Source organism: Meleagris gallopavo, chromosome 16 (genome assembly GCF_905368555.1).
Source record: "Meleagris gallopavo chromosome 16, MGAL_WU_HG_1.1, whole genome shotgun sequence".
Taxonomy (NCBI): domain Eukaryota; kingdom Metazoa; phylum Chordata; class Aves; order Galliformes; family Phasianidae; genus Meleagris; species Meleagris gallopavo.
Window position 1 is genome coordinate 14,092,662 of NC_139419.1, and position 11,359 is coordinate 14,104,020.

The window sequence follows — 11,359 nt, forward strand, 5'->3', positions numbered from 1 at the left end:
TTACCAGGACGGTATCTCTGATAAAGCAAATTTTATTTGTAGTTGCAGTGGCAGCCCTCCCTGCAAACAGGAGAGCACACAGAAAGCAGCATTACATCTTTTGTGCCCTATTACTCAATGCTCATCTCTTTCTCCCCTGGTTCCTCATTGGCTGAGTACTGCAGATTCGCAATCTTCCCAATGCTCAACTAAACATACAGATACTGGCTAAGCACAAACCTCTAATTATTTAATTAACTTCTAACACTTAGTCCACACTTGGTCATTGTTTCTGGACATCTGCTTGTCCTTCCTTACATAGGGATAAGCTCGGAAGGAGGATAGAGGGCAGTATCTGGATGCCTGCCTGTTGCATCCCAATCTTCCCACACATTGAGGCAGCCCAGCCTTGTGTAGAGGCCCCAGCTTCTATGATGTTTGTTAAATCTATTTTTCTTTTGCTGGGAGTTTCTTATCCTAACAAAACAACCCTACAATATGTTCTCTAGTCCCTAACACTATACCCCCATTGTTTGGAACATTTAAAAACTATTCCAGTTTTGCAAGAAAGAATTAATCACATTTTGCAAGAAAGAATTAATCACATAAATCAGCAGTTATGTTTCTAAAACATGCTGCTAATGTATACAGTATTCCTACTTTTTACATCAACTATTTCCAAGAATAAGTTACAGAATACAAATACATTATGTTCTACTTCTTCAAATCAATTGCCCTTTTAAAGATCAAATGCAGAAACAACATTGCATTCCCACAAGTATTAAGAAGAACTTCTTCTCTGAAAGAGTGGTCAGGCATTGGAATGGGCTGGAGGAGAACATGGCAATGCCCAGATGGACACGGGGCTGGCTGGAGTACTGTGTCCAGATCTGGAGCCCCCAGTACAAGAAAGACAGGGAGCTGTTGGAGAGGGTCCAGAGGAGAGCTACAAAAATGATCAGGGGGCTGCAGCACCTCCCTACAAAGACAGGCTGAGGGAGCTGGGCTTGTTCAGCCTGGAGAAAAGAAGGCTGTGGGGTGACCTCAGTGCAGCCTTCAGTACCTAAAGGGAGCCTACAGACAGGAGGGGAATCTGTGAAAGGGTAGGTAACTGCAGGACGAGGGGAAATGGTTTGAAGTTGAGGGAGGGCAGATTGAGGTTGGATGTCAGGGGAAGTTCTTTACAGAGGTGATGGTGAGGTGCTGGAACAGCTGCCCAGAGAGGCTGTGGATGCCCCGTCCATCGTTCAAGGCCAGGTTGGATGGGGCCCTGGGCAGCCTGGGCTCGTATAAATGTGGAGGTTGGTGGCCCTGCATGTGGCAGGGGGTTGGAGATTCATGATCCTTGAGATCCCTTCCAACCCTAGCCATTCTGTGATTCTGTAACACGGAGCCCCCAGCCGGTCCCTTTAAGACGTCCGACCTGCTCCCTCTCCCCCTTCTCCTCCCCCTCCCTCCCCGTGACGTCATCACTGCTCGCCACACGGAGGCGCTTCCCGCCCGCTCTGCGCCAATCGCGTGCGACGGGGTCGGAGCGGTGGTTGCGGAGGGCGCCGAGGATGTGAGTGGGGCGGGGGCTGATCGTCTGCGCGGGCATCGGCCGCCATCCGCCCGGCCGCCGCTCGGTGCGGCTTCGCCGCCGCTCGGGGCTGCTCACGGGAGCGGGCGGGAGCCGACAGAGGGGTTATGGAGGGAGATGAGAGACGGGGATGGCGCTGCGGCCTACCGCGGCCGGGGGCGGGGAGGAAGGCGGGAGGCCGGGCCGGGGCGGAGCCGGGCCTGAGGCCTGCAGCGGAACTGGGGACGGGGGTCCCGCCGCCCAGCAGCGGGCGGGCAAAGCGCCGGGAGCGCCCCGCGGGTCTCGCTCCGTCCGGCGCCGTACTGCAGCCTGCGAGCGGCTGAGCCCCGGCCGTGCGCTGCCCTTACAGCCGGGCGGCGGCGTTGAAAGAAGCTGCCGATTCGGGTCAGTCTTAAATCATGCTAGGAAAACTTTGCTATGCTTGACGAACAAGGATCTATAAGCAAGCTGCCGTTCCAGGAAGCGCCTGCCGTGCAGGAAGGCCGAGGAAGAGCCGAGGTCGTTGCCTTGGCTGCAGCTGTCTATGAGCATAGGTCTCCTCAGAGCTCACTATGTGCAGGGAATGGCTGGCCTGTTAAGAGTGCTCTGAGGCCGGCTGTGCTGGGCTGGGTGCTGCACAAATGCTGAGACGTTAGGGGGGAGCAGGGGTATCGGGGTTTGTTTCCATTTTAGGAAGGGTAGGTGTTGCTTAGGAATGCCTTGTGTTGTTAATGTGCTCACTCTGCAGTGTTATTCCTTATAGAGGTGTGTTCCAGTGAACTCCTGAGCACTTACACATGAAAGTGCCCAGAGGCTGCGTCTCCCAGGCTGAGGTTTCCAACTGAAACTTTCTTGGGAAAGGTATATTTTAATTGGATGAAGGAAAAACACTGGTTAGCCTAAGGGCTGCCTGAAAGCTGCCTTTGACAGAAGTTTGCTGGATGTGTAAGCATCATTTGGCTGTTGTGTCTGGTAAGTGCCAGCCCTGTGGGTACACAGAGGAGTGGTGCTGTTGGCAGCTGTTTACATGCAGTGCTTCCCAGCACTCTGGCAGCAGGCAGGGTAATGGCAAAGCACTTGTTGGTCTTCTGAGCTTTCACTTCCTATCTTGCAGCAAGGTGCAGCTGCAGCTGGCTGCCATTGGGAAATGGCTTTTGAGCTTGTGGTGTCCTGGCTGCAATGGTGTGAGAGGATTTGGTGTGTAGGGAGAAATAAGCCTGAGTGGTGTGCTCAGGAGAAGAGGGCCGGGAAAGGAAAACATCAGCTGCTTTGGTCCAGAACTTGGCTGTTCTTTGGAGTAGGCCAGCTGGTTTGACACAGGGACTTCTTCTAAGCTATGGGCCTGTCATTTTTCTTACCAGAGTCAGTGAGCTGCTTTGGGAAACTGTGAAGCTGAAAATTAGGAATGTAGCGATCTCTTCCCAAATCTGAGTGTCATTGCAGTGTAGAGGATCAAGGTGGTGATGGTCAGAACCAGAAACCAGAAGCAACAAGATCTTGTTTGCTAAATTTTTTGCAGCTGTTGGTGCACCAGCAACATGCAGTATGATGACTATGTAATGCCTCTGATGATGATGCTGACAGTTCACAGAGATGCTTGTCCCCATTCTGTATGATCTGGAAGGAAAACGGCTGTTTACAGGGGTGGATAGCAATAGGACAAGGGGGAATGGTTTTAAACTGAGACAAGGGAGGTTTAGGTTGGATATGAAGAGAAAGTTTTTTGCCCAGAGGGTGGTGAGGCACTGGAACAGGTTGCCCAAGGAGGCTGTGGATGCCCCATCCCTGCAGGCATTCAAGGCCAGGCTGGATGTGGCTCTGGGCAGCCTGGGCTGCTGGTTGGTGACCTGCACATAACAGGGAGTTGGAACTGGATGAGCACTGTGCTCCTTTGCAACCCAGGCCGTTCTATGATTCTTTGTTTCCCAAATATTTCTTGTGTGGGGAGATGATAGGTTTCACACCAACACATGTGTGCTAAATTCTTTTCAAGATTATTAAAAATATATGTGGAGGCAGCTTTGTGATCCAGATAGAATAAGCAAAATGCAGCAGCATGTTTAGATGTCACGGAGGATGTGATAGATGCAGCCCTCTTGTAGAAGATGTTTGAAATTGAGCTCTCAGAGTTCAGGTTCTCCATGTAGTCAGTTAATCCATACATGTGCAGCACACTGGCATACATATTCATTCTTTTCCAAGGACTCATTAATGTGTGCTCGTGTCCCCCTGGGCATGTGCAGTTGTATTGTGGGTGGTTACATGCCCACTTGGTTTATCCCCATTTTTTTCCACCGCCAACCTCATCACGGAGACTTTTGGTTGACCTGTAGCTGTTTTTTCCCCAATTTGGGCCAAATTCCATTGCTTCTTAGGCCATAACGAGCAACTTCCAACACAACGTGTGTGAAAATCCAAGGAAAGCGTCCTTGCACGTGGTGAAATCCAGAGATCAGTAATCAGTCATGACTGCAGTGCTGCTTGTGAAGTGGAATTAAGAGAAAACAAGGCTGATCACACACCAAGCAAAGCAGAAATGGAAGGTTTTAGGACTAGCACTCACTGATTCCTTTTGCTAAACTAATATATTGCTCCTCAAACTAATACACTGATCCCTGTTGCTAAACAAACCAGCCTGTATCAATACTCAGCAGCCATCTCTTCCTGCCTAGCGTGTGTTCTGCGGCACAGAGTGACTTTGGAGGAAAGCAGAGCTTGCTCCTCTGGAGATGAGGATGTCGTCAATAGGCAGGAGCTGCGTGTGTGTAGGAGATGGACGTCCTCTGTGTGCCTTCCAGGGGGGTGTATAGGATCCTTTGTACTTTTGTGAATGTCAGAATTTGTAACTTTGAACACGCATGCAAGTCTGTATGCCGTGAAGGCGTGAGCTGGCCCAGGGGCTGGCTGTAACTGCCATGCAGCACTGTGCCTGGCTGCAGTGCCCTGGAGAACTCGCTTGTCCTCTGGTATGCTGCCACTGCTGCACAGCAGGTCTGCTGTTCTGTGTCTGCTCATTTCTTGTTTCTGAACGCTCTTACCTTGTCACTTAGCTGATCTTTGGAGTCTGTTGCTCTCATTTAGGGGGCACTTCTCAGAATCGAGGAGTTAGAACTGAGATTTGACACAAGTGAGGCCCATTTGGTGCTGCTTTGGACACCTCTGCAGGGGGAAATGGAGTTAATGGGAATGAAAAATAATGGGAATGAAAAAGAAGAGTTTGCTAAGACTCAAAGAAAATAATAAAAAGCCCAGCACTAGGTAATCTTTCCAAATTTTCAAGGCCTAATGAAAGTGGGGGTGTTGTAGGGTACTGGGACTTTCCCAGCGAGGGAGAGGAGTTGGAGATATATTTGGTTATAATTGGTTATAGGATATAGTTGGAAATATTGGGTGAACTTACATATGACAGTTTCCATATGCTATAGCTGTTGTCCTCAGAGCTGCTACTCTGCAATGTAAAACGTTTTCCTTTTTTCTAAAAAGCCCAAACTTACCTAATGCTTTAACTCTGCTCTTACAATAATCCTCGGTTACGTTTGAAGTTCCATGTTTTGTGTTGCTGTTCTGTTCCTCGTTTGAGTGTGGTTTTCTGTTCTTTTGTGTTTTCCATATTAAACAATCCCTTCTGCCATGTATTCTTGAAGGGCTCCCTCACCAACCAAACGCAAGGATAGGTCTGAAGAGAAATCAAAGGACCGATCCAAGGACAAAGCGGCCACTAAGGAATCTGGTGAAAAGGATCGTGGTCGGGACAAGACGCGCAAAAGGCGCAGTGCTTCCAGTGGGAGTAGCAGCACCAGGTAGCTACCATTACAGGCAGTAACAAATACATGTTTTCAGAGCCACCTGTGGTTTACTGAATTCCATGGCTTGGACTTATACAAGCTTTGAATTGCGTTGGTCACGGTGAAGTGATGAAATGAAGGGGTTTTGGATTTGTGAGGTGTGATTGAATTAGTGAACTATGGAGAGTCGGTTTTCATTGCTTTAACTTGCAGTTACTTTCTGTCTCATTATCAGGAGAAGATCTTCAGCCATTCTTTTTCTGGGTATTCCATTCACTTTTTCTTTCCCTAACAGGTCCCGTTCCAGCTCCACTTCCAGCTCAGGATCCAGTTCCAGCACCGGTTCCAGCAGTGGCTCGAGCTCCTCTTCTGCCTCAAGCCGCTCTGGGAGCTCCAGCACCTCACGCAGTTCCAGTTCCAGCAGCTCCTCTGGATCCCCCAGTCCATCCCGACGGAGACATGACAACAGGAGGCGGTCCCGCTCCAAGTGAGTTCTGTGTCTTCTAGGAATTCCTAGAGAGCAGATAAACTTCCTTGTACAGTACAAGGTTGTGATCAAATAGGTTCTTGCCAAGAACTTTTTACTTTCTCTGTAGCTTAGAGATGTGAATTTTGTTAGAATAGGCGCGTTCCTTTTGCTGGCAGTCAGAACACATGCCTTGTGGAGACTAAAGATGAAAGAGTTCTTTTTTTAAGGGTGACTGTTACTTACTGTATTTTGCGGAGGCAGTTTTAGTCAGTGTTTACCCACTGGAATGGGAAAATGGGGCACAAGATGACAGTAAAGGTCTTCATATATTTCCTGTAAGTTGTAGTCGAGACTGACAGAAAAGTTGGGACTAAAAATGGTGGATAGGCACGTGTGTATATATGCTTATACGTGTAAAAATGATAAAAGTGGGGGGGACCAATGAAAGAATTTTTCTGTAAGGGTGGCAGAAAAACTTGCAATGCCCACATGTTTGTTTTTCCTTTGGATAATTCTGTAAATAATTATTTAGATTGTGGAACGCTAATTAAAATCAAGTACAATATTATAATCCAGGCTGCTTTGTGTATCCTTCAATTTATGGACAGTAAGATTTGGAAAAAGCATAAATACAGATATTCTGCATGCTTGGATTTGGGGTTTTCTTTTTGGTGCTTCTTACAAATGTACGTTGTAATTTTAAAAGCCTGCAAGCAAATTGTAACACAGATATTTAAATAATTCAGATGTGATGTTTCTTGTCTTCTGTAGTGAACAGAAGGCACAAAACCACAGGTCACTAGATCCATTATTTGTTTGGTTGTGCTATGCTTTGGTGCTTTTGTCCTTGTTTTGCCTCTTTAATTGTTGTCACATGATAATTTTTGTTCCTGCAACTCCAGAGTTCTCTAATGTTAGCAATGACTTTGAGTAAATCAAAAAAAGAGCCCCTTTGATTCCAGAAGGTTGTAAAGCAAAAGCAGACAAGGCAAATATAAATCTTCCTACCTTTCTGAGAGGAACACAACTACCACTCTAGTAATATCTAACTTGTAATATCCTAAGAAAAAAAGCTATCTTGACAAGAAAAATGGTATTTCTCTTAAAATCACGTGCTAGAAATTGGCTTCTAGTTCTTGTCTTCTTGTTTTCCCTGGAAGCTGTAAATGTTTTCTTGTCAAAATCAGGTCCAAGCCACCCAAGAGAGATGAAAAGGAGCGGAAGCGGCGCAGCCCATCACCCAGGCCTACAAAAGTGCATGTTGGGAGGCTCACTAGGAATGTCACCAAGGTAATGGCATGCTCTTCTCTGAAGCCAAGCAGGTGCTTCTTTTGTGGGTGTGTGTTGGTGGCTTTTTTTAAGGCCTTCAGTATTTGTTTTGTTTCTGGACTGCTGCCAGAACATTGCTGTTGGGAATTCCTGCTTTGTGTCCAAATTGATGAGTGAGGAATGCTTCAGTAGAAGTTCCCCAAGTCAAATTAAGTGCAGGCTTTTGAGATTCAGTAGTGTTAAAAGTTCTGTGTGCTTTATTGGTACCCCAGAGCTTGTACTTCACCTTCCTAGGAAGAAAGCTGTGTAAGTCAGTACAACAGTAGAAATCATGTGGGAAGTATTAAAGTCACCTGGTGGTTCAAAAAAAGTAACTCCAGGGGAGCTGGATTGGCTGGAGCTGTCTTTGCTAGAATGTAGTTTAGAGGTCTGCAGAGGTACAAGTTTAGGGTGCTGAAAAAATGCTATTTTAAAAATGATATTAAGAATTGTACATGAAGACTTTCTATCTGAGGACACAACTTCACTTTCCTAAGGTCCCCAGGAAGGTTTTCATACTAGTGCAGCTTTTGTAGCCTGTGATGTTCAGCCAGTAATTCTGTTAAGGTCAGGAATGAAGTGAAACAGACATAGACATCAGTAGAGGATGTGGTAACCCCAGTGTCCCTTCCACACCCGATTAGTGGAATATATCTCCTGCAGGTGCTATTGATGTAAAGCTGATTTGGTGCTGTGTGCTCTGTACCAACCAGACCTGCTCAGTGAGAGTGCTACACATCCTTAAGTTCTGCTCCTTCTTGGCAGGATCACATCATGGAGATTTTTTCCACTTATGGAAAGATAAAAATGATTGACATGCCAGTTGACAGGCTAAATCCACACCTCTCTAAAGGCTATGCTTATGTGGAGTTTGAGAACCCAGATGATGCTGAGAAAGCCCTGAAACACATGGATGGAGGTAGGTGTCAAATTTTGCAAGGAGGCTGGGTGCTTTGAAAGAAATCTTTGGAGCGGGTGGATTTGATGTGAAAATGAGATTGAGATGATGGGGTACCTTTTGGGGAGCTGATCTGATAAGCTGTCATTTCTGTTTTCAGCCAAAATGCCTTTGACTTTTGTATGGTGTCAGGGCAGATTGAAAAAAACAAAACTATTGAAACGATGCTTTTTTTCCAAACTGAAAATGGTTGAAATTTCTGTGGAAATCCTTCCTGGTCAATGTCTGACGGGGTACTTGGTTAAGAAGTCTGGTGTGCATGTGATTTGATCAACATAACTTCAGAGTGTGTGGTGGAAATAGGAGCACAGGGTTGTGTTGCTTGTGACAGAGCTGTGAATCGCTGCCACTTGATCTGTTGGTGCTGGAAAATGCTTACTTCATTTTTGTGACTTTCTGAACAGGGCAGATCGATGGGCAGGAGATCACTGCCACAGCTGTACTGGCACCACGACCCAGGCCGCCGCCTCGGCGCTTCAGCCCACCCAGGAGGATGCTGCCACCACCACCAATGTGGCGTAGGTCACCCCCTCGTATGAGGAGAAGGTGAGAGCTGAGACAGTTCTTATTTCCTTCTCAGTGTAACAAGAATTTATCGCCAAGTCCCAGCACGAAGACAACTTCATCTCATTGGACTTGATCTTCCCCTCCAAATGACTGTTTAAAAAACCAAACTAAAACACAAAAGAACAAACAAATCACCTTCTGGGCATCAGTTGAACTCGGATTGTACTTCTTGGAATGTTGAGGGAACTGGGCTTCTTTAACTTGGAGAAAAGAAGGCTCCAGGGAGACCTCATTGTGGCCTTCCAGTACTTGAAGGGAGCGTATAAACAGGAGGGGGAGTGGCTGTTTACAGGGGTGAATGGTGATAGGACAATGGGAACGGTTTTAAATTGAGACAGGGGAGGTTTAGGTTGGATATTAGGAGGAAGTTTTTCCCCCAGAGGGTGGTGAGGCACTGGAACAGGTTGCCCAAGGAGGCTGTGGATGCCCCATCCCTGCAGGCATTCAAGGCCACGCTGGATGTGGCTCTGGGCAGCCTGGGCTGCTGGTTGGGGACCTACACACAGCAGGGGTTGGGACTGGATGAGCACTGTGCTCCTTTGCAACCCAGCCTGTTCTGATTCTATGATAATTAATTGCTTAATGCCAGAGTTGACCTGCTGTGCTCTACTTCCTGGATACAGTCCATCAGAAATGTTTAGATCCCGGCCTGTTCCCTTCTGTGTAGTGCTTTGAGGTGAAGTGGGGACAAACTTGTGGCTGGCTGGTAGGATGCTTTTGGCAACCTGCTCTGGTTGCCTTTTTCAGAAGCCATTATCTCCTTTCTGTCAGTGGGAAAATGAGAGTAAAGCAATCCTCCTGCATCAGGTGCGTGTGACCCTAGGGAGGGACCTGACACACATACATCTGTTGTATGACTCAGGGCTGCCTGAATCCTCCAGGCTCCAAAAAACTTAACGTTGATGTTCCCAGCATGTGGGTGAGCTCCACTGTCGTGGAAACCGCTGAAACTCTTTTAGTCATAACTAATGCAGTTCCTGATTTGAACCAGCTGATTGCTTCTCCATAAAGTGCTTTTTACTGCAGTCTGGTAAATGCTGGGTTGGGTGATTTGTTTGCTTCCCTCATCTTCTGCTGTCCTGTCTGGCTCCATTAATACTCCATGCCTGGAACCTTGGTGTCATATTGATGGCTGTACAGACTAATTGTAGCACTGCAGATTCTGAAGCTCAGCTATTTCTTTAGAGTTAGACTTCCTGTGAGAAGTGTGTCTGTGGTACTGTGTGACCTGTGTAAATACTGAATGATATTTCAGGAGCCAGTTTCAGCTGAGCCTTTCAGATGAAGGAGCGTCTGATGTAGAAGGAACTTGTTTGTTTTGTGTGAGGTAGAAGATAAGATTCTTGTCTATTATTTGGATATGAAGCAATGTTTCAAATTCTGAAGCAGAAGGATGGTAAAATAGCTAGAAAATTCCTCCTAAGATATTCCTGTTCGGATTACCCTCTTGCTTTCCGAGTTTGTTGGATCTTTCAGAGTGATCTGTGAGATTTTTCTGGAGGGTACAAAAGGAACCAATTTGCAAACACTGCAGATGTTGCTGGAAGCTGTTGTCCGTGCCTCCTAATCGAAACCTTCTCCATCCCTTCCTGCCAGGTCCCGCTCTCCGAGGCGCAGATCTCCTGTCCGCCGGCGCTCGCGGTCGAGGTCTCCCGGACGAAGGCGCCATCGCAGCCGCTCCAGCTCAAACTCTTCACGATAAAGCAAAAAGAATGGACAGCTTTTTATTTTTTAACTTAAATTCCATGAAAATAAATATTGTACCTTTTTTTATAATGGGTCTAGGTGAGGAAGGGAGAGAGGGGGGAGAGAGGATCCTGGCAGTGAAGGTAATCCAAGAGGAGACAGCAGCAGTTCCTGGCCATTAGACAGCCTCTGCTGTGGGGCTTCTAGTTTCCTGGCATTGAATTGACATTGAAAAATGGCTTTGTTTTTTTTTTTTTGTTTTTTTTTTTAAGGCTATAAAACCAACATCTCTTTCTGGATAGATGTTATAGCCCCTTTCTCCAGTTAGCAGGCTGCTGCTTGATGATTTCTAAATCCTTAGCATGCTGTACAGATGAGCATGTAAATCTTGAGCTATTTTGGAAACGCTGCAGAATAGGACAGGGAGGCAGTGAGCCCAACTGCTAGGATTGCCAGAGCGGCTGGAGTCCAGATTACAAAATCTGTCTGAGACTTAATGAGCTCTTTGCTTTATTCCCATTCCCAAATTATGATTAGTTTCTGCATATTGACCTTCTGTAATGCATATACCAGTTGAACGCTGCAGAGACAACAGTCCAGCCTGCTGAATACCGTACTTTAGGAAAGAAACTGGAAATCTTAAGAGTGGGTTTGTAGCTGCTGCCCTGGTTGATTCCTTCCTCCTTTTCTTAAAGATTTTGGTAAATTTCCTATTCAGTTCCTTAAGGAAATGATGCAAGTGCTTCAGCTTTTACAAATCTCCAGTTAGCAACTGATCGTCATCCCCTGCAAGGAAACTGCAAGGCAGAGAGGGAGGCTCGGGGCTGTGCTGCTGCCTGGGGAAAGGCAAAGAACCACCTGTTGTACAGTCAATACTATAAAGTTTTTTTGTTGTTTTTTTTTTCATTATTTTTGTGTCGTTTTGTATCACTTTGTAGCCTTTGGGGCCACGTTGTGTTTGTACTTGTATAGGACGAGCGACTATCGAATAAAGCAGTAGAGATGAGAATTAGCTGCCCGTTTCGTTCGCTTCCGCTCGCGTAGGCGGA

The 11,359-nt window shown here is 46.7% G+C and overlaps 1 protein-coding gene across 2 annotated transcripts; it reads left to right on the top strand.

Annotated features, from left to right (window-relative positions):
• The first annotated feature begins 1,642 nt into the window (after positions 1-1,642).
• On the top strand, positions 1,643-11,319 carry RNPS1 (RNA binding protein with serine rich domain 1). Of its 2 annotated transcripts, none has more exons than XM_085238070.1 (7): positions 1,643-1,942; positions 5,182-5,337; positions 5,618-5,809; positions 6,979-7,081; positions 7,865-8,018; positions 8,462-8,603; positions 10,221-11,319. In XM_085238070.1, the coding sequence occupies exons 1-7, from the start codon at positions 1,689-1,691 to the stop codon at positions 10,324-10,326; spliced, it is 1,107 nt and encodes a 368-aa protein (XP_085094196.1). In that variant the 5' UTR covers positions 1,643-1,688; the 3' UTR covers positions 10,327-11,319. The 2 variants fall into 2 exon arrangements, with proteins under 2 accessions (XP_085094196.1, XP_003210859.3); XM_003210811.5 differs by lacking the exon at positions 1,643-1,942 and adding an exon at positions 4,734-4,795.
• The last annotated feature ends 40 nt before the right edge of the window (positions 11,320-11,359 follow it).